This window comes from Thamnophis elegans, chromosome 15 (assembly GCF_009769535.1).
Source record: "Thamnophis elegans isolate rThaEle1 chromosome 15, rThaEle1.pri, whole genome shotgun sequence".
Classification (NCBI taxonomy): domain Eukaryota; kingdom Metazoa; phylum Chordata; class Lepidosauria; order Squamata; family Colubridae; genus Thamnophis; species Thamnophis elegans.
In genome coordinates this window covers 47,293,656-47,316,048 of record NC_045555.1, presented here as the reverse complement: position 1 = coordinate 47,316,048, position 22,393 = coordinate 47,293,656, and the positions used below count along the sequence as shown (strand labels likewise).

Genomic DNA, 22,393 nt, shown 5'->3' with positions numbered 1-22,393 from the left:
CCAGATCCATGTAACAACCATCTTAACAACTGAGTGATTTGCTGAACAACTGTGGCAAGAAAGGTCGTAAAATGCGGTAAAACTCATTGAATAAATGTCTCACTTAGCGGCAGAAATTTTGGGCTCTGTTCTGGTCATAAGTTGAGGACTTACCTGTACACTGTATTGAATAATGTGCTGGGATGACATGTCCCAAAGGTGCTTTTTTCAAGACTTTCAACTAGACTTTCTGGTTTTTCTTTGAAGACGTTTCACTTCCTTCGCCACTGCATTTCCTTCTCAACAGTGGTGGATTTCAAAAATTTTTCGAACCTACTCTGTGGGTGTGGCCTCCTTTGTGGGAGTGGCTTGCCAGCCATGTGACCTGATGGGAGTGGCTTGCCAGCCATGTGTTCTCTCTCTCTCTCTCTCTCTCTCTCTCTCTCTCTCTCTCTCTCTCTATCTATCTATCTATCTATCTATCTATCTTTCCTTCCTTTTGTCTCTCTGTCCCTTTTTCCTTTTTTTCTTTCATCTCTCACTTTTTCTTTCTTTTTTCTTCCTTTCTTTCTTCCTTTCTTTCTCTTTCTCTTTCTCTCTCTGTGTGAGTCTATCTGTGTGTATGTGTCAGTGGTGGGTTTCAAAAAAAATTTGGAACCTCTTCTGTAGGTGTGGCCTGCTTTCTGGTGGAACCTCTTCAAACCAGTTCGGTAGATTTGACGAACCGGTTCTACCGAAGAGGTGCGAACTGGTAGGAACCCACCTCTGCTTCTCAACCAAACCAGGGTTAGATTTCCTTCTTCCTTGCAATCCTGTCTGGAGACTCAGAGGAAGAAACGCAGAGAAAATGTATATACACACCCCTTGGCGACTGTCAAAACGAAAAGTAGAATCCGACTTACTTTAATTGATCTGTAGCTTTCATCGTTTAGCACCGCGTTCACTTTAGAACTCTCCCCTTCTTCTAATATATCCTGAATGCATAGGAGAGAGATATTTGTGCAGGTTTATACACATTTCTGTGGTATTTATGTTGCAATCTAATTACTTCTAATAGCCTCTCAGTGCTTTAGCAATCCTGTTTTAAAATTCAGGCTGAACCCTTTACACATACTTAAGTGTTGTTGGTTTTGTTGCAAGATAAGCATGCGAGGCATTTTTTTTAAAGGCTGCTGAGCTTTCTACTGTTGCACAATAAACCGAAAGGAGAATCTGAACAGCGATTCTAAGGCAGCATTTAATTATAGTGTCCCCCTCCTCTTCCTTTACATCCATCCACATTGCAAAGAGGGAAATACGTCTGTTGCTAAAAGTGATCAGGGGAAGGGGCTGTTTTAGCAAATTATCTTTAATTTTAATGCTTCGGTATAAAAGTGATTCCTAGAGACTCTCAACAAAAATTAACACAATGGAATGATCTTGTTTCGAAAAGAGAATGGGAGGGATTTCTAATGTTTCTTGCTAAGTGGTAGAAGGGATGTTATTGCCTTGAGACTCCCTTGTACCCAGAGAGAGCTAAACTACACGCAATGTTTGAGGTGTAACATGCTAAATATTTTCTTTCTTATCTCAGGGATCAGGTCTAGATCAGAATCCCAGCATTATATCCCAGGGGAGACAGGATAGCAATGTTCCAATATTTGATGGGCTGCCGCAGAGAGGAAGGGGTCAAGCTATTTTCCAAGGCACTTGAAGGCCAGGACAAGGAATAATGGATGAAAACTGAACAAGGAGAGATTCAACCTAGAAATGAGGAATTTTCTGACAGTGAGAACAATCAACGCATGGAACAGAAGTTGCCTTTAGAGGTTATGGGAACTTCATCACTGGAAGCTTTCAAGAAGAGACTGGGCTGCCATCTGTCAGAAATGGTGAAGGGCCGAAAGAAAAAAGAGGAAAGGAGAGGAAGAAAGGGAGGGGAAATGAGAGTAGGAGAGAGGGCAAGAAGGAGAAGAAGAGAGGAGGAGTGGGGGAGAAGGAGAGGAAGAAGAAGGAGAAAAGAAGAAGGAGAGGAGGAAAGAAGAAGGTAGAGAAGGGAGGTCGGGAAGAAAGAAGGAGTAAGGTTGTTGCAAAATAAGATGGAGATGCTTGGTGACAAGAAAGCAAACCCACTTGTGTTTATGATATTTATTATATTTATTATATTCCTTCGGGATAGGGCGGCATATAAATTCATTAAATTTACAATTTTTAAGCTGATTGTGATCAATGCTAGATGTCAATAGATAAATGTTAATAGTATTTGCAAGAATGTATATTTGTGAATGCATATGGAAAGGAAAAAAATAAAACTTTTAACAGGAAGAAAAAAGAAATGGTGTAGGGTCTCCTGCTTGGGTGGTGGGTTGGGCTAGATGACCTACAAGGTCCCTTCCAACTCTGTTAATCTGCATCTTTATATTTGCATGTGGTATATTTTATTGTTCCCGCCACACCGTTTTATACAAGATGAATACAGATAGCCCTTGGCTATGTCCTCAATTGGGACCAGATTTAAGGTTGGTAAGCAAAATGGTTATAGCAATAGCAATAGCAATAGCAGTTAGACTTATACACCGCTTCATAGGGCTTTCAGCCCTCTCTAAGCGGTTTACAGAGTCAGCATATATTGCCCCCAACAACAATCTGGGTCCTCATTTTACCCACCTCGGAAGGATGGAAGGCTGAGTCAACCTTGAGCCGGTGAGATTTGAACCGCTGAACTGCAGAACTGCAGTCAGCTGAAGTGGCCTGCAGTACTGCACTCTAACCACTGCGCCACCTCGGTTATGAAATGAGTTGCAACTGATTTTATGACCGTTTGGGTCCATGTTTCTTTTAAGCCAATCCCTGCAGCTGTTGATTGAATCACGTGGTCGTTAAGCAAATCCAGCTTCCTCTATTGACTGTGCTTATCGGAAGCAGGCTGGGAAGGTCACACATGGCAATCCCACGACCCTGGGATGTTGTAACCATTATAAATACATTCCTTTTGCCAAGCACCCTAATTTGCACCATGTGATCGTAGTGCAAAAACCAGACATAAGTCTTTTCTTTTTTCCAGTGCCATTGTAACTCTGAACAGCCGCTAATAGCAGTAGCAATAGCAGTTAGACTTATATACCGCTTCATAGGGCTTTCAGCCCTCTCTAAGCGGTTTACAGAGTCAGCATATCGCCCCCAACAACAATCCGGGTCCTCATTTCACCCACCTCGGAAGGATGGAAGGCTGAGTCAACCTTGAGCCGGTGAGATTAGAACTGCTGAACTGCAGATAGTAGTCAGCTGAAGTGGCCTGCAGTACTGCACCCTAACCACTGCGCCACCTCGGCTAATGAATTATTATAAATCAAGGATGATCTGTATTGAGAGGAGAAAGACCAAGATGGGCGCAAGGGGATCCTGGATAGGTGTTTCTGAGTGGGAATGCTTTCAAAAAGCCTTTTGTGACATCTCACATAACATACCTCAATTACTTCTTTGACTCGTTCTCCCATCCAGGGAAGCCCTTCAATGTTACTCACTCGGACTACAGGGAATGGAAGATACTTCAGCACGGAAGCTGCTCTTCCAAATGTAAGGCACAATTCTTTATTTTCATTGAATTCACAGTGTTCAGCCAGGATTTCAAAGGCATCCTTGAAGCAGGAAACAGAGGAAACAGGGCGAAAGTTAGTAACAATTTAGAGCAGGCAGAAAGTTTCAAACTTGTAAGTGGATGAACGTATGTCTTTATATTGTGATAAATGTGAAATACAATTGCTAACCCACTAAATATTTTGCTCATGGCTATCTTTAACCCCAAGAGTTGGCAGAACAAAGCATTTGCATGGCCAATTTCTGGGGAAAATAAAAGATAAAGTGGACAGTGAACAAACTTGGTTATGGTTAACAGCAGGTACATTAAAGAAAGAAACAGAGTCACTAATCCTGGCTGCACAAGAACAAGCTATCCGCACAAATGCCATTAAGGCCAAAATCGAAAAATCCTCTGATGATGCCAAATGCAGACTTTGCAAAGAAGCTGATGAAACTTTTGATCACATACTCAGCTGCTGTAAAAAAAAATTGCGCAGACTGGTTATAAATTGCGGCACAATTCAGTAGCACAAATGATCCATTGGAATTTGTGCAAAAAATATAATATTAAAACAGCAACAAACTGGTGAGAACATCAGCCTGAAAAAGTCACAGAAAATGAGATGGTCAAGATCTTGTGGGATTTTCGCATACAAACAGACAAAATACTGGCGCATAATACACCAGACATCACACTGGTTGAGAAAAACAAGGTCACAATCATAGACATCGCAATACCAGGTGATAGCAGGGTCGCCGAGAAGGAACATGAAAAAATAGCAAAATACCAGGACTTAAAAATTGAAATTCAACGACTATGGCACAAACCAGCAGTGGTAATTCCAGTGGTAATTGGCACACTGGGTGCTATTCCAAAAGCACTGGAATTACATTTAAAACAGTTAAAAATTGACAAAATCACCATCAGTCAAATGCAAAAAGCCGCACTGTAAGAAGTAAGGTTATTATTACTTTAGACAACTACTGCAAATTGAAACTTGATCATATAAAAAAAATTCTGAAATCCCCGTAGATGCTGAAATCTTCAGGTTTTAGAAACTTACAACATAGTACATGCTCTAACATACACATACATAAACACACACACGTGTGTGTGTGTATATGCATATATTGTTACTAAAACATTGCTTGGAATAAAATGTGTGTACTAGGAAAGGCATGTATAAATATATACTGGGTATATGAATATCAAAGTCATTAAAAGCAGGGCTGAACATAATTAAGAATGACTAAAATAAGAGCTAAAAAACAACACTGACAGAATCATAGAAACTTCACAGTATCAGAATTGTTTGTTTTTCACAGTTAAAGCAAGAACACTCAAAATAGTTTCTCTGCACAAGAAGAAACTTAACAGCCATGGTTCACATTGACAACATGGTGTGCTGTATCAGTCCAATAAACTTGGTATCTTGGCAAATTAAACTTAGAAGAGAGGTAGTTGCTAAAACTAACATTTCTTTCCTGCCTTCTTAGCAATAGCAATGGCAGTTAGACTTATATACCGCTTCATAGGGCTTTCAGCCCTCTCTAAGTGGTTTACAGAGTCAGCATATCGCCCCAATAGTCTGGGTCCTCATTTCACCCACCCCGGAAGGATGAAAGACTGAGTCAACCCTGAGTCTAGTGAGATTCGAACCGCCGAACTGCAGATAACAGTCAGCTGAAGTGGCCTGCAGTGCTGCACCCTAACCACTGCGCCACCTCGGCTTTTCTTCTCTATTGAGAAGCCAGTTTGGGTCACTCAGATGCAGGAAATACTCACAAAATGTCAAAAAATATTTGTTGCTTAAAATACTAGAGTAAAGTACGCATTATTTTGTTCTACTGGAGGACAATGGAGGTTAAGTTTCCCTTTTGTATAAAGCTTTTCTTTTGGCATGTCTTGTAAATGAAATGAATAACCAGCTAGTATTAAGGTTGTAGGCTATTTTTTTTTTAATAAATTTTTATTTTAAACACATAAGCACATCAACAGAAACAAACACATGACTTAAAAACAACATAGGAACAATAAGTTCCAACGTACTGTATATACTCGAGTATAAGCCTAGTTTTTCAGCCCACTTTTTGGGCTGAAAAAAGCCGCCTCGGCTTATACTCGAGTCAGTGAAAAATTTGCCCGAAATGGAGGAGAAAAAGGGGCGGAGCCATGCCGCTGGGTGACACTCGTGAATGGCCCGGCGCCCCTGTGAGTTTCCCCTCCCTCTGTGTCAGTTTGCCGTGCAGCGCGCACCGCACCATCCCCCCTCCTCACGTTCTAATGTAATGCAGGGCTGTCTTACGATTCCCCTTCCTCCCCCTCCTGCCGCTCTGCAACGATGTCCCACCTCCTCCTTGTTATGGCAAGCAGCCACATAGCGATGTCCCACCTCCTCTGGTACAGTGATCCAATGATAGGAATCACTGTGCCGTGTGTCATAGGAGGCGGGACATCGCTCCCGCGGCTGCACGGGACATCATCATCACAGCGGGACATCAGCATCATGAGGTGAGTGAAGTATTTCATTGAATACACCGCTAGTTTACTGTTTTTCTTTGAAATAAATATTCAAAAACATTATTGGTATCTATTTTTATTTTTGAAATTTACCGGTAGCTGCTGCATTTCCCACCCTAGGCTTATACTCGAGTCAATAACTTTTCCAGTTTTTTGTGGTAAAATTAGGCGCCTCGGCTTATATTCGGGTCGGCCTATACTCGAGTATATACGGTATATCATTCAGCAATTCTGAATCGGTTTCGTTGCAGTTAGTGTTTTCCCTTCTATACATTTCTATCTTGCGTTCATAATCTCCTTATTCGTTATCCATGTACAATTCTTGATTTATTTGTACTTAGCTACTTATGACCAAATATTATTTACCTATATTGTGCTTTATATTTTTACTGTCATTTATTCTCTTACATACAGTTATAGATATACATTCACATAGTTATTCTTTTTCTTTGCCATTCTTATATTATTATTATTCCATTTAAAAGGTTATAAGGTATAGTTTGGAATGCTTTGTTTACCATCCTTCGCACCTGCTATGACACCACCTTATTTTCTTTCTTTTATTTTCTCCCTCCCTTCCTTCTCTACTTCCTTCCTTCCTCCTCTCCATCCCCTTCTTCCTTCCCTTACTCCTCCCCTACTCCTACCCTCTGTCTTCTCTTTCCTATCCTCTCTCCTTCTTTCTCTCTCTTCCTCCCTCCTCTCCTTCTCTTTCCCTCCTACCCACCTCTCCTTACTTCTTTCTTCTTCCCCTACCTCTCCTCCACAACTCACCTTATTTTCTCTTTCTTTTCTTTTCTCCCTCCTTTCCTTCTCTACTTCCTTCCTTCCTTCCTCCTCTCCTTCCCCTTCTTCCTTCCCTTACTTCTCCCCTACTCCTACCCTCTGTATTCTCCTTCCTACCCTCTCTCCTTCTCTTTCTCTCTCTTCCTCCCTCCCCTCCTTCTCTTTCTCTCCCTCCCACCCGCCTCTCCTTACTTCTTTCTTCTTCCCCTACCTCTCCTCCACAACTCACCTTATTTTCTCTTTCTTTTCTCCCTCCCTTCCTTCTCTACTTCCATCCTTCCTCCTCTCCTTCCCCTTCTTCCTTCCCTTACTTCTCCCCTACTCCTACCCTCTGTCTTCTCCTTCCTACCCTCTCTCCTTCTCTTTTTCTCTCTGCCTCCCTCCTCTTCTTCCAGCAGAATGAAAAAAAGTAGACATAAGGAAAAAAGATGCGGAAATTGTTTGACGGAGAATGAAAAGAATTATGCGTCCAAAAAAGCATATGGAATTATGCTAAGAAATATTTAAAAGATGTTTCATGGAATGATAAAATAAAAGTGGCTGATGATTTAAAAAATGGTTATAAGTGAACAATTTCTTCCCCCCCCCAAAAAAAGAACTATTGTATAATGTGTATGTGGAGTAGATGAGGTCAACTTTTTCAATAGACTTATTCTAGCTTATTTCTTTATTTTATTAACCACGCAAATCTTTTTTGATCCTATGAAAGTTCAATTGTTTTTTCTTAAAATTTGCTGGGAGGTAATTGGTTCATTATTATTTTTTCTGAAAGTATTAATATTTTATTAGACCTTTAATTCAGTTTTGAGCATTTAAGGGAGCTTAATTTTATCGGTATTTTATCACTGATATTTTATTTCAATTTATTCCTATTTTAATATTTTAATTGTCTCTAGCATTGCACTTAGCTTGTTTTTTCTGCTAATGCATCTGCTGGGGGGCTTAATCTTAGTTTCTCTTATATTTCATAGTTTCTGTTTTGATGCCATATTCTTTAAATTGACATTATTGGTCAATGAACGCAGTTGGTGGATTGGTTGCTGGTCGGCTGGCTGGCTGTGCACAGAAAGCAAAATATTCTTGCAAGCAGCTGCAAGAAACAGGTTAAGAATAAAGGTAAAAACAATGCAGGTCAATTTTTATGGGAATGTATGGGGTTTGGGTCAGTGAATGTGTAATGGGGCCAAGGAGGGGTAAACACGAAAATCCCAGCATCCTGGAAGAACTGTTCTGGAGATTTATACTTAGAAGAAGGTAGTGATATATTAAACAGCAGAATTAAAATCAATGTAATAAAAGTTAAGAGTTAGGAGAAGTAAAGAGGGGGGGAATGATAGAAAGAAAATAAAAAACACCATGAACCTGTTGAAAAATGACAGGGATGCCAGCATAGATGGTGTAATTGGAGAGACGTTGAAATATGGATATGATAGCAAGTCTTCTACTAAATGCCCAAAAATGGAAGGATATTTCAATTCCCACCATGGACGGATGGCTATAGAAGCTGATGGAGTTGGCAGACATGGCTAAATTGACCGTTTTGATCAAAGAAAAGAATATAAGTACTTCTGTTTGCTACATGGACACCACTTCTGGACTTTGTGCTTGAGGTGGGGGGAAAAAATGAGACTTTGATTTTAGGTTTTATTGATTCGATTCAGAGGCGGTATTCAGCAGGTTCTGATCAGTTCTGGAGAACCAGCAGCTGAAATTTTGAGTGGTTCGGAGAAGCAGTAAATACCACCTCTGGCTGGCCCCGCCCCCCCATCTATTCTCTGCCTCCTCACCTCCAGCTGATCGGGAGGGAATGGGGATTTTGCAGTAACCTTCCCCTGCAAGGCCCACCAAGCCACGCCCACCAAGCCACACCCACAGAACCGCTAGTACAAAAATTTGAATCCCACCACTGATCCGATTGATTTGTTTCTATAGAAATGGCTAGTTTATATTATTATGGAAAAGTAAAAAAGTTGTAGTTCGATGTTAATGCTTTATTTTATGGCAATAGAGGGAGTCAGAAGTCAACATATTTTTTTTCTTTTCTCCTTCCCCCACTCATTTTTCTTTCCCCTTCTTCTCCCCCCCCCCATTAAGTGACGTTAGCCAGAGTGAATGCGAATTTCACTGAAGTTCCCACAGTTTAACCCTAATATTCTCTTCTATGAAAAATATGGTGGATATGTGTTTTTGTATAAATAAACAGTACACACTCATTCATTGCCGCTGCTTTGTGAAAAGCTGGAACTGCAGAAGGTTCCGACTTCTTTCAATGTGCTAACTTTCTAAGGCATTATAGGCCAGCATATTAGATCAAGTCAACTTAAAAAGCATGCAAGAAACTGATCTCTGCAGGTAGGTATTAGCTGAAATGCAATTTATCTGGCCAAACCAGGCATCAAGCATGATTCTCTAGAACCTTTGAAAATGACTGATTTAAAAAGTATCAAAGATTACTTAGTACATTACCAGCATACCAAAGGAGACCAGAAAGCCAGAGGGACTTTAAAAGAAACATCAATAGCTTCCTTATGGAATTAAAGACACACAGAGAAAGGCAAGAAAAATCACCCCATTCCCCCTATCTGCATAACCTCTCAAGATAAATTAAATAAAACAAAATAATTGGGGAAGGGGGGAGCATTATAGTTTTAAATTGAGGGGGAAGCTAAAATGCTAAATATGTCTAATCAAATACTGTTGGCAATCAATTGAAAGATGTCAGCGAGTCTTCCATTTCAAACAGTGATTTCATTACTCAATGTTTTCTCCCACTACTAGGAACTCATTAAGACGTTTTAAATAAAAATTAAGTCAACACTGAATATATATTCCTCCTTCAACAAAACATTGTTGATGAATGCAGAAATAAATTATGCAGTTGCCTTTTTTTCTATAAGACACATTTTGGCATGTTTTGATTTATTTACTCACAATTTTTTTTAAAAAAATGTCATTATTTCTATCTTTGTTCAACTGGGTATAATTTGAACTGACTGCACGCGCGCACACAAGCACACAAATACACACACACACACACACACAACAAAGAAATAAACACAGCACTTCAGATTCAACACACGTTTAATAAAGTGAAGGTCTTCTTTTTAGGGTTCACCGACAAATGCGCGATAGACATATGCGCGCCGACAAAACCGCGATGGACAAATGAGCGCGGTCAAAATTGCTAATTGATTTTTGACAATAGCGCGCCGACAAATGTGTGCTGACAAAATCGCGCCAGTGAGTAACCCTAACCCTAACCCTAACCCTAACCCTAACAGTAATTTTTTTGATTTTTGCTTATCATCGTGCTTTTGTCGGCGCGATTTTGACGTCACGTTTTAATCGGCGCTATTTTGTCGGCGCGCATATGTCTATCACGCAATTGTCAGGTTACGCTTTTTAGGACATTTTAGGACTATGTAATATAAAGAGTTATGTGCTTGACTGCTGTTGTACATTAAATAATAAAACAGATATTTCACTGCCACCAGGGTGGACTGCTGGGGGTTCGCAGGGGTTCAAGAGAACCTCTAGCTAAGATTCTTTGCCGTTTGGAGAACCCCCAAATCCCACTCCTGGCTGGCCCTGCCCACCCCACCCTTCCTCTCCCAGGAATCCCCACGTGGCCCCTTTTGGTAAGTGCAGGCCACACACGGAGGCTCGGGGATGGCGGAAAACGGGCCTACCGCCTCCAGAGGCCCTCCAGAGCCTGGGGAGGCCATTTTCACCCTCCTGGTGGCTTAAGGAAAGCCTCCAGAGTCCGGGGAGGCCAAAAAGCCCCCCCCTGCCATGGTCATGAGGCCGACTAGGCCATGCCCAACATGGCCATGCCCACCGAGCAACCACGCAGAGAACCCCTGCTAAAAATCCAGCCACCCAATCTGTTTCTATGGCTGAGGATAGATTTGACTCTGGGCTGTTCTAATCGTAATCCAATACTTCACTTATATACCAGTACAAGTCAAATGGCTGCCCATCAATCACCTTGTAATTTAGATTATTATTATTTTTAATCCCATGCTCCACTAATGAAGTTGTCACCAAATCTACAAAGAAGGAAGACAATATTTCTTTATTAAGTTGAATAAAAATAGTCACCTAAAGATATTCATTAATAATATAATCGCGACTACAGCTTTGTCTGAAAGTTTTCCCAAACCCTCGTAATAAAGTGGACTCCACTAGGACAGCAGAAAATAGATGAACTATTTCTCATGTATGCATTTGTGTATCTTTGCTGTACCAATTTATCGTCCGTGTGCAACCAAACATTTTCTTAAACGCATACAAATTTAAATACACTTTCCCGTAATTCCTTTTCAGAGCATCAAGAGGGGGAGGGAGAAGATAAGATACACCAAAAGGATGCCTCATCCCCAGATTGGTTTGCAGGTAGTCAAACCAATGGAGGATACAGGTAAGTCCTTGACTTAGAACCATTCAATTAGTGATGGTTCGAAGTTACGACGGCACTGGGGAAAAAATGGCTTATGAATGTTTTTCGCGCTTGCGACTATTACAGAATTTTACCTTTTATCATTCATTTCTTATTTAAGTAACTTCGTTGGTGGGTTGTGCTCTAAACAATACTTTGCTTGTTCAGAACAATCAAATTCCTAGAAACAATCATGTTCCCAGAACTGTGTTTTTGCTTACTGTTTTGACACGCCAAATGGTGAATTTCTTTTCCCTAAAGACTTTTCCGCACTACAAAGAATATTGCTTAGAAGATATATACCTTTCAATATTCTGCCACCTGTGAGAAGCCAAATGTAACTTTTTAAAAAAAGAGAAGTGCTTTCTGATTTAAAGCTGTATTGTATTTAAAGTCTTGCTTTCTGATTTAAAGCTGTATTAATAATAATTTTTGTTTATCGATATTTGTTTATCGAATGACGAAGCCGTTTCTCTTTTAAAAAATACAAATGGAAAAGAAAAAGAATTGCTCTTCCCAGATACAGTGAGACATCAGGTACTCACAATATTCAAATATACACTTCCTTATTATCATGAGTAATGGCCTGGAGGACAAGGCATTTGTAATGAACTTCGGGATGGCACCAACCTTTTATTCCAGACTTAACTAGTTCCTCCTCTCAAAATTAAATTGTATTTGTCTACAAGAAAAATGCCTTTCTGAGTTCATGGCAGCTTACAATTAATATCGCCATCCAAACCAACTCCTCGTGGGGAATGCGGGTGTGGGAGAAAGAATACAATTTTTTATCTTACCTCATAAAAAATCACCCTGCAAACCTGAATTGCACCTTCAGTGGGGGGAGATGGATAGGCAAGGAAGTTTTTGGTGCATTAAGGCAAGAAGAATAGCTTGCCACCATCAAATAAGTCAGGGATATTATTAAAATTGCATCATGAAAGTGAAGAAAAAATATTCAGCGATCTGCAGATAAACGATTTATTATGCGACTTGACCACAAAAATCATGATTATGCCGCTATTTGACAAAAATCAATTTTCTGACTGACAATTCTCAAAGTTCGGAGGGTTGAGCTCCCTCCATGGTCGCATGATTAAACTTTGGACGCCCAGCAAGAAGGCCACAATTGCTGTGCTTGCAGTGGCCCGTGGTCATCTGACCACGTTTTATGACAATTTTGCTGAAAAACAAAGCACTTGTTTTCAGCAAAATCGCATCCATAATAAACCATTGTTTGCTTAACAACCATGCTGTTCGCTTAACGACTGCTGCAAAGAGGTCATAAAATTAGGGTCAATCACATTTTATGATCATTACGACATACAACCATACTAGGCAAGCTCCATTAGGTTGTATATCAAGGACTACCTGCAAACCAATCTGGGGGTGAGGCATCCTTAGCAATAGCAATAGGAATGGCAGTTAGACTTATATACCGCTTCATAGGGCTTTCAGCCCTCCCTACACGGTTTACAGAGTCAGCATGTTGCCCCCAACAATCCGGGTCCTCATTTCACCCACCTCGGAAGGATGGAAGGCTGAGTCAACCTTGAGCTGGTGAGATTTGAACCGCCGAACTGCAAATAGCAATCAGCTGAAGTGGCCTGCAGTACTGCACCCTAAACACTGCGCCACCTCAGCTCCTTGTTTCCAACCTCCTCAAATATCTTCCCAGGGAATCCCCATCTTTTAGTAGGACAGAATAAGATCATCAAACACGTTTAGCAGATCTGTAGCTTCCATTCCTGCTCAGATGCACGGATGTTTTAGCTGCCATTTTGACCAGTAGACACATAACAATAGCAGTAGCAATAGCAGTTAGACTTATATACCGCTTCATAGGGCTTTCAGCCCTCTCTAAGCGGTTTACAGAGTCAGCATATCGCCCCCAGAGTCTGGGTCCTCATTTCACCCACCTCGGAAGGATGGAAGGCTGAGTCAACCCTGAGCCGGTGAGATTTGAACCGCTGAACTGCAGATAGCAGTCAGCTGAAGTGGCCTGCAGTACTGCACCCTAACCACTGCGCCACCTCGGCTCTGTGTCTGCAGCAATACCACATCCTCTTTGCCTGAGTAAGAAGAGCTGGTATTGCTGCAGACACAAATAACACCGATTCTCAGTTGGCAGAGGAGTCCTAATCTGAGAAATTCTCAGGCATGTGGCATGCTGAGAAACACAACAGGCCCTGCACAAGCTCACACCTGGGCAGGCAGGCACTGGGCTTACCTGTATCCTGAACATGACACATTTATAAGAGGGAGAAGCAGAGTTGGTACGGCTGGTGTGTGAGACTGTGGCTACAGGCCTAATGCGCACATTAGTTTTAGCCAGCTCTTCATTGGGATGGATCCAAAATCCATGCACCCTTGTTAGTATTTTAAACTTTTGTCCTTAAAGTTTCTTGCTCTCACTGGCAAAGTGATGTCAGGAAAAAAGGAGGATGTTTCAAAGCAATACTCGGCCATCAAGACTTCGCTTAAACAGTGATATATTTTAAAAGAAATAAACATCAGCAAACGATTTCATAGTGTAAACTCTTGAATCCATTATGAACAAACAATTCAGATAATATAAGTAGAGAACAACGGATAAGAATTTGCCTTCTGTATGAATGACAATTCTAGGCAATTATTTTAAAATGTTTTCTAGATGTCATTTCTTTCTTTATGTGAAATTTCTGCCTTATTATTAATCACAAAAACAGCATATCCCAGTGTATGTGTGTGTGTATACATACATACGCATATACACATACACATACATACATATATACATACTAATAGAGCCGAGGTGGGGCAGTGGTTAAATGCAGCACTGCAGGCTACTTCAGCTGACTGCAATTCTGCAGTTCGGCGGTTCAAATCTCACCAGCTCAAGGTTGACTCAGCCTTCCATCCTTCCGAGGTGGGTAAAATGAGGACCCGGATTGTTGTTGGGGGCAAGAGGCTGACTCTGTAAACCGCTTAGAGATACTGCAAAATCTCCTTCCCCTGGAGTAGGGAGGGAATGGAGATTTTGCAGTATCCTTCCCCTGGAGTGGGGAGGGAATGGAGATTTTGCAGTGTCCTTCCCCTGGAATGGGGAGGGAAAGGGGATTTTGTAGTATCCTTCCCCTGGAGTAGGGAGGGAATGGAGATTTTGCAGTATCCTTCCCCTGGAATGGGGAGGGAATGGGGATTTTGTAATATCCTTCCCCTGGAGTGGGGAGGGGATGGAGATTTTGCAATATCCTTCCCCTGGAGTGGGGAGGGAATGGAGATTTTGCAGTATCCTTCCCCTGGAGAGGGAAGGGAATGGAGATTTTTCAGTATCCTTCCCCTGGAGTGGGGAGGGAATGGAGATTTTTCAGTATCCTTCCCCTGGAGTGGGGAGGGAATGGAGATTTTGCAGTATCCTTCCCCTGGAATGGGGAGGGAATGGGGATTTTGTAGTATCCTTCCCCTGGAATGGGGAGGGAATGGGGATTTTGTAGTATCCTTCCCCTGGAGTGGGGAGGGAATGGAGTTTTTGCAGTATTCTTCCCCTGGAGTGGGGAGGGAATGGAGATTTTTCAGTATCCTTCCCCTGGAGTGGGGAGGGAATGGAGATTTTGCAGTATCCTTCCCCTGGAGTGGGGAGGGAATGGGGATTTTGTAGTATCCTTCCCCTGGAATGGGGAGGGAATGGGGATTTTGTAGTATCCTTCCCCTGGAGTGGGGAGGGAATGGAGATTTTGCAGTATTCTTCCCCTGGAGTGGGGAGGGAATGGAGATTTTTCAGTATCCTTCCCCTGGAGTGGGGAGGGAATGGAGATTTTTCAGTATCCTTCCCCTGGAATGGGGAGGGAATGGGGATTTTGTAGTATCCTTCCCCTGGAGTGGGGAGGGAATGGAGATTTTGCAGTATCCTTCCCCTGGAGAGGGAAGGGAATGGAGATTTTTCAGTATCCTTCCCCTGGAGTGGGGAGGGAATGGAGATTTTTCAGTATCCTTCCCCTGGAGTGGGGAGGGAATGGAGATTTTGCAGTATCCTTCCCCTGGAATGGGGAGGGAATGGGGATTTTGTAGTATCCTTCCCCTGGAGTGGGGAGGGAATGGAGATTTTGCAGTATTCTTCCCCTGGAGTGGGGTGGGAATGGAGATTTTGCAGTATCCTTCCCCTGGAGTGGGGAGGGAATGGAGATTTTGCAGTATCCTTCCCCTGGAGAGGGAAGGGAATGGAGATTTTTCAGTATCCTTCCCCTGGAGTGGGGAGGGAATGGAGATTTTGCAGTATCCTTCCCCTGGAATGGGGAGGGAATGGAGATTTTGCAGTATCCTTCCCCTGGAATGGGGAGGGAATGGGGATTTTGTAGTATCCTTCCCCTGGAATGGGGAGGGAATGGGGATTTTGTAGTATCCTTCCCCTGGAGTGGGGAGGGAATGGAGATTTTGCAGTATTCTTCCCCTGGAGTGGGGAGGGGATGGAGATTTTGCAATATCCTTCCCCTGGAGTGGGGAGGGAATGGAGATTTTGCAGTATCCTTCCCCTGGAGAGGGAAGGGAATGGAGATTTTGCAGTATCCTTCCCCTGGAATGGGGAGGGAATGGGGATTTTGTAGTATCCTTCCCCTGGAGTGGGGAGGGAATGGAGATTTTGCAGTATTCTTCCCCTGGAGTGGGGTGGGAATGGAGATTTTGCAGTATCCTTCCCCTGGAGTGGGGAGGGAATGGAGATTTTGCAGTATCCTTCCCCTGGAGAGGGAAGGGAATGGAGATTTTTCAGTATCCTTCCCCTGGAGTGGGGAGGGAATGGAGATTTTGCAGTATCCTTCCCCTGGAATGGGGAGGGAATGGAGATTTTGCAGTATCCTTCCCCTGGAATGGGGAGGGAATGGGGATTTTGTAGTATCCTTCCCCTGGAATGGGGAGGGAATGGGGATTTTGTAGTATCCTTCCCCTGGAGTGGGGAGGGAATGGAGATTTTGCAGTATTCTTCCCCTGGAGTGGGGAGGGGATGGAGATTTTGCAATATCCTTCCCCTGGAGTGGGGAGGGAATGGAGATTTTGCAGTATCCTTCCCCTGGAGAGGGAAGGGAATGGAGATTTTTCAGTATCCTTCCCCTGGAGTGGGGAGGGAATGGAGATTTTTCAGTATCCTTCCCTGGAGTGGGGAGGGAATGGAGATTTTGCAGTATCCTTCCCCTGGAATGGGGAGGGAATGGGGATTTTGTAGTATCCTTCCCCTGGAATGGGGAGGGAATGGGGATTTTGTAGTATCCTTCCCCTGGAGTGGGGAGGGAATGGAGTTTTTGCAGTATTCTTCCCCTGGAGTGGGGAGGGAATGGAGATTTTTCAGTATCCTTCCCCTGGAGTGGGGAGGGAATGGAGATTTTGCAGTATCCTTCCCCTGGAGTGGGGAGGGAATGGGGATTTTGTAGTATCCTTCCCCTGGAATGGGGAGGGAATGGGGATTTTGTAGTATCCTTCCCCTGGAGTGGGGAGGGAATGGAGATTTTGCAGTATTCTTCCCCTGGAGTGGGGAGGGAATGGAGATTTTTCAGTATCCTTCCCCTGGAGTGGGGAGGGAATGGAGATTTTTCAGTATCCTTCCCCTGGAATGGGGAGGGAATGGGGATTTTGTAGTATCCTTCCCCTGGAGTGGGGAGGGAATGGAGATTTTGCAGTATCCTTCCCCTGGAGAGGGAAGGGAATGGAGATTTTTCAGTATCCTTCCCCTGGAGTGGGGAGGGAATGGAGATTTTTCAGTATCCTTCCCCTGGAGTGGGGAGGGAATGGAGATTTTGCAGTATCCTTCCCCTGGAATGGGGAGGGAATGGGGATTTTGTAGTATCCTTCCCCTGGAGTGGGGAGGGAATGGAGATTTTGCAGTATTCTTCCCCTGGAGTGGGGTGGGAATGGAGATTTTGCAGTATCCTTCCCCTGGAGTGGGGAGGGAATGGAGATTTTGCAGTATCCTTCCCCTGGAGAGGGAAGGGAATGGAGATTTTTCAGTATCCTTCCCCTGGAGTGGGGAGGGAATGGAGATTTTGCAGTATCCTTCCCCTGGAATGGGGAGGGAATGGGGATTTTGTAGTATCCTTCCCCTGGAGTGGGGAGGGAATGGAGATTTTGCAGTAACCTTCCCCTGCCACACCTACCAAGCCATGCCCACAGAATCAGTAGTGATAAAAAATTAATTTCACCACTGAAGTAGGCCCTGAACTTCAACATACAAAACACTCCTTTGCCAAGGCCTGTGGGCATGGTTTTATTTTTTATTTTTCTTAGCTTGAAGACAGTGCCAGCCCCACCTAGTCTCAGCGCCAAGATCCCTCTCAAGATGAAGCCCAAGGAAAGCAACAAAACAAGCCATCTTCCCACCAGCAAAACAATTCTGGCCAAATAATACTCTTTGCCCAAATATTGTCCCACCAGAAACAGCTGCTTTTAGAGTGTCTGAAGCATCTAAAGAAACGGACCATTGTCAGTTTCCTGTTCAATAGCATTTCTCACAATGCACAGGCTTCAGGCCAAGCATAATGGGATTCTTTTCCAAAAGTATCGCAATTATGCACACTTAGGACATTAGAGTATCTCCGGCATTCACAGATCTGAATACAGGTGCAAATGAAAGGTGCCTGGTTTGCGAAATACTTATCTAAAAGGCCTTGCCTGCTATTTAGAGATGAGCTCAAACGGTGCCTGAAAAACGTATGTTGATTATAATTCAGGCTGAAAATTAAATGGACGTTTTCTCCCCTGGAAGTAAACACTGAAAACTCTCAGCCGTTATCTAAGAGTTGCTGCCAGGTTAACAAAGCACCTGTTGTCTTGTTTGGTTGTCGGTATGGAAAATGCCACATTTAATTGCCTTTATAAAACAGCTCCTTTTCTACACAAGAGTTCCGAAAAGGCATTGTGAAATCTCAGAGGCCCCCTCGAAGTTGAAAGAGCTGGGGGTGGGGGGGTGGGGGGGGGAGAAATATCCTGTATTTATCAAAGATTTCACAACCAGCACAGGGTGAAGCTGTGACATCGAAAGCTAAAAATAAAAACAGAAGGGGGAGAAAAAGATCATCAAGTTGCAAAAGGAAGAAAAGGCAATGCGCCTGTATCTTAAAATTAAGTGGTTCTAACAAGATGCTATCGCTGACACATAATTCAGGATGCTCTTGGACCTAATTTGCCGCTTACATGGCACTCAGCCAGAGACAATGCAGCATTTAATGGTTGAATGCCCACAGCTTGTGTAAGTAAATTACACAGATGCCTCATTGAAGCTCCATATTTGCATAGAAAATAATATTTGGGGACATATTTTTCTAAGCATATGAATTACAGTCACAGTGCAAGCATCAGATAAAAACAGCAGGATTTAAGATTATAAAACTGTTGGTATATTGAGTATCTTTTGGGGTAAGTACAAGTCCCCCATTTTCCTATACTACATGTCATTTGGTAGTCACAAGGCAATTTGCTGGTCATTTGAGGCCACCTGCCCAGCCAATCTTTGCTTGTTTTATAACAATTTAGATTTCTGTTAAAGAAATGTGGAAGTTGTCCATTATCTTCAAAAGCTCTTCTGGGCCCTCCAGAGACCTCTAGTCCACAAAATTCCTGGAGAGTGAAAACGAGCTTATAGCTCGGAACATCTTTCTCCAATCTGCTGTGCTCCAGATGTGTTGAATACCCAGCACATTTTTGTCATGTTATTTTGAGTATTTGGGGAAATGCAGTCCCAATACATCTGGACAACATTCAGTTGAGGAAAGCCAATACAGCTAAAACTTGTTTTTTTCAGATGCTGGTGTGCATGTAAAATGAATGTGTGTTCATCAAGGCAGCCCATTCTGCCCTTCGACCTATTTATCCTTGGGAAAAGTCTCAGGATGACCATGCTCAATTTCTGTGGTTGCTGCCCCACAGATGCTTTTTGAAAAGGCAACTGGATTTTGTTTTTCCTTCAAGGTGTTTCGCTTCTGATCCAAGAAGCTTCTTCAGTTCTGACTGAATGGTAGAGGATGGAAGGATTTATATTCCTTGCAGTCCTCTGGTCATTCAGTCAAAGACCAGATGACTGCAAGGAACATACCATATTTTTCGGAGTATAAGGCGCTCCAGACTATAAGACCCGCCTAGCTTTTGGGGAGGAAAACAAGGGGAAAAAATCTCCCTGTGCCTCCCAGCAATTTGCCTCCTTGCAGCAAACAGTCTGGTCAGCTTCAGCACAGCCTCATTAAGTGTGAACAGCTGATTGGCAGTTGGATCGGCCTTCCAGAATATCGATCCGCTGTTCCAGGTTGTGGGGATCACCGTTGCCCCATCGGTGGCGGTGGTAGCCATCGGCATCACTACCTATTGCTAGTTTAACACATCCTGAAGAATGCATGACCTCTTCCTTCCATCTCAGGCGTCAAAACATCTAGTAACTGTAATTGTGTCAGTACTGGCATAGAGTTCTGAAATGTATCTGGAGACAGATGTTTCGTTTAAGGATGCAGAATTTAACAGAACTGCTAAGGAAATCAGGAAATTTGTCTTAGCTCATTTATCCATTGGCAATTTACAGTAATTCAGGCTTTAGCCCAAGAGTCTTTTGAGACTGCAGTGGTTTATGAGTCTCGTTCATTTATTTTATTTTATTTTATAATTTTTATTTATTTATTTTCAAAACAAGCATACAACTCCTCCTTCTTCACATATTGTAGAAAGTGTATCAGCTGGTTACAAAGGGCTTTTGTGCATCTCTTCCACCGTCATCAAATATAATTCGTATTAATTCAAATATCTTAACTCAAATATTTACTGATATTAACATCATCACACCTCCACTTTTATTTGACTATAGTTATTTAAACATCCTTCATCCTTAAATATACCAAGATTCAATACATAGCCACATGCTGGCATTTCATTTACTTATTTGCAAAATCCTCCATTAACGTTTTATTTTATTTTATTAAATTTAAAGACCACCCACCTCACTTTCAGAGTGACTAAAAACATAAATAATCACCATTGTACCAACATAAAAAGAGCCATGGTGGAGCAATGGTTAAAATACAGTATTGCAGGCTACTTCTGCTGACTGCCAACCACCAGCAATTCAGCAGTTCGATTCTCACCAGGCTCACGGTTGACTCAGCCTTCCATCCTTCCGAGGTCAATAAAATGATGACCCGGATTGTTGGGGGCAAGAGGCTGACTCTATAAACTGCTTAGAGGGGGCTATAAAGCATTGTGAAGCAGTATATAAATGTACGTGATATTGCTATAACAGTAATAAGAACAGTTCTACGACACTTCGGTATAAGTGAAGCCCTTCAACCAGTAGTGGAAAAATGGCCTTAAGCTGATAAGTTTCATTTTACTTCATTAAGCTTTCCCAGTCTAATATAGTCATATAATTAGGTAAAGGTTCCCCTCGCACATATGTGCTAGTCATTCCTGACTCTAGGGGGCGGTGCTCCTCTCCGTTTCAAAGCCAAAGAGCCAGCGCTGTCCGAAGACGTCTCCATGGTCATGTGGCTGGCATGACTAAATGCTGAAGGCGCACGGAACACTGTTACCTTCCCACCAAAGGTGGTTCCTATTTTTCTAGGAAATTGTATTTCGAACTGCTAGGTTGGCAGAAGCTGGGACAAGTAACAGGAGCTCAGGGATTCGAACCACTGAACTGCCAACCTTTCTGATCGACAAGCTCAGCATCTTAGCCACTGAGTCACCGTGCCCTTAGTCATATAATTACATTTCTATAATAAAAACCCTTCACATTTTCCAGTGCCATTGTAACTGTTGTAAATGGAGGACTACTGTATATCCAATTTCCGCACGTCAGTCAAAGACATAGGGAATTGCAATGCAAAAACACCATATTATATCCGCAGCACACAAACTAGGAAGACTTTGAAAGTTGTTAAGACTTTAAAAAGTCAGGATCCATGCAACCGCTTCGCTTTGAGTTTCCTGGTTAACAATTATGCCTGACAATCTTCCAACAGACTAAGCGTGCCCAGTCATTGAAAGTGCAAAAAATTACTTTTTTGAACTTATACAAACTATAGTGCTACCTCCACGTTTCATTGGCTGTAAGAACTATGCAAGCAGAAACTCAATAATAGTGACACTAATAAAGTTTACTCCTCAGTTATTTTTACTAGGTATATGTACTGACTTTACAGCGGTAGAGACTAATTTGGTTCTACACCTAATAACGGCAGCAAGACTGTTGGTGGCGCAATACTGGAAGAAGGAAGACTTGCCTACAACTCAAGAATGGACATTGAAAGTTACAAACTTTAGCCGAGATGGCGAAAATATCGGCATATCTTAAAGACTATTCAAATGAGAGATATAAATGAGACTGGAAAAAAATGGATTGACTATATACAAAACAAATACGGGACTAAGAAATTCCAGATAGCCTATGCTTAAGATTAGGAATAATTTAAACTGCTCAAAGTTAGTGTAACAGGAAGAAGCTGAGTTCAATGCAGAGATATTATTAATTTCCTTTTTTTAAAATTTCCTTTGTCTTAATATATTTTAGACTGTGTTTGTTAAAAATCTATACCGTGTACAGGCTCTGGGAAGTCGGGGGGGGGGGAAGGGAGGTGGGGTGTTAGGGGGAGGGGGGAGGGGGGATATATAGTATGTGATAGATTTTAAAGTAACGTGACTGCACTTGTATACTGTTGCTCTTTAATTCCACTGTAAAAATAGGATAAGCTGAATATATTAATAGATAGTAGAAATACACCGAAGGGAGGAGTAGAGGGATAGAAGAAAGAGGGGTAGAGAGGGCGGGAGAGAGGACTGGAGGGAGGGTGAGAAGGAAAGGAGGGAGTGTACCGGGAGAGGGGAGTGGTAGAGGGGGAGGGGAAGTAGGGTAGAGGGGAATGATGGAGGGAAGAAGGGAAGTTGGAGGGGGGCAAAAGAAAGGGTGTATGGAGGGTCGAAGAGGTACATTGGGTTTCTATTTTGGGGGGTATTGTTGACAAGAGGAATGGCTGTGTTTATTGTTTAATGTTATATGGCCCCGGTTATGCCCAGTTTATATGTGACTGTACGAAAATGAAAATGGAAAATAAAAAACACATTTACAGCAATAATAGTGACACTACATATTTACCAGTCCTAGGATTCAC

General features: G+C 42.5%; 1 protein-coding gene across 1 annotated transcript in view; it reads right to left on the bottom strand.

Annotated features, from left to right (window-relative positions):
- The window catches only part of DNTT (DNA nucleotidylexotransferase), a 170,738-nt gene that overhangs the window by 112,530 nt on the left and 35,815 nt on the right, over positions 1-22,393 (bottom strand). Inside the window, exons 5-6 of the mRNA XM_032232153.1 lie at positions 3,426-3,596; positions 882-953 (exon numbers count right to left, since the gene is read on the bottom strand). Of these exons, the coding sequence (XP_032088044.1) occupies positions 882-953; positions 3,426-3,596 (243 nt within the window). The remainder of the gene's footprint in view (positions 1-881; positions 954-3,425; positions 3,597-22,393) is intronic.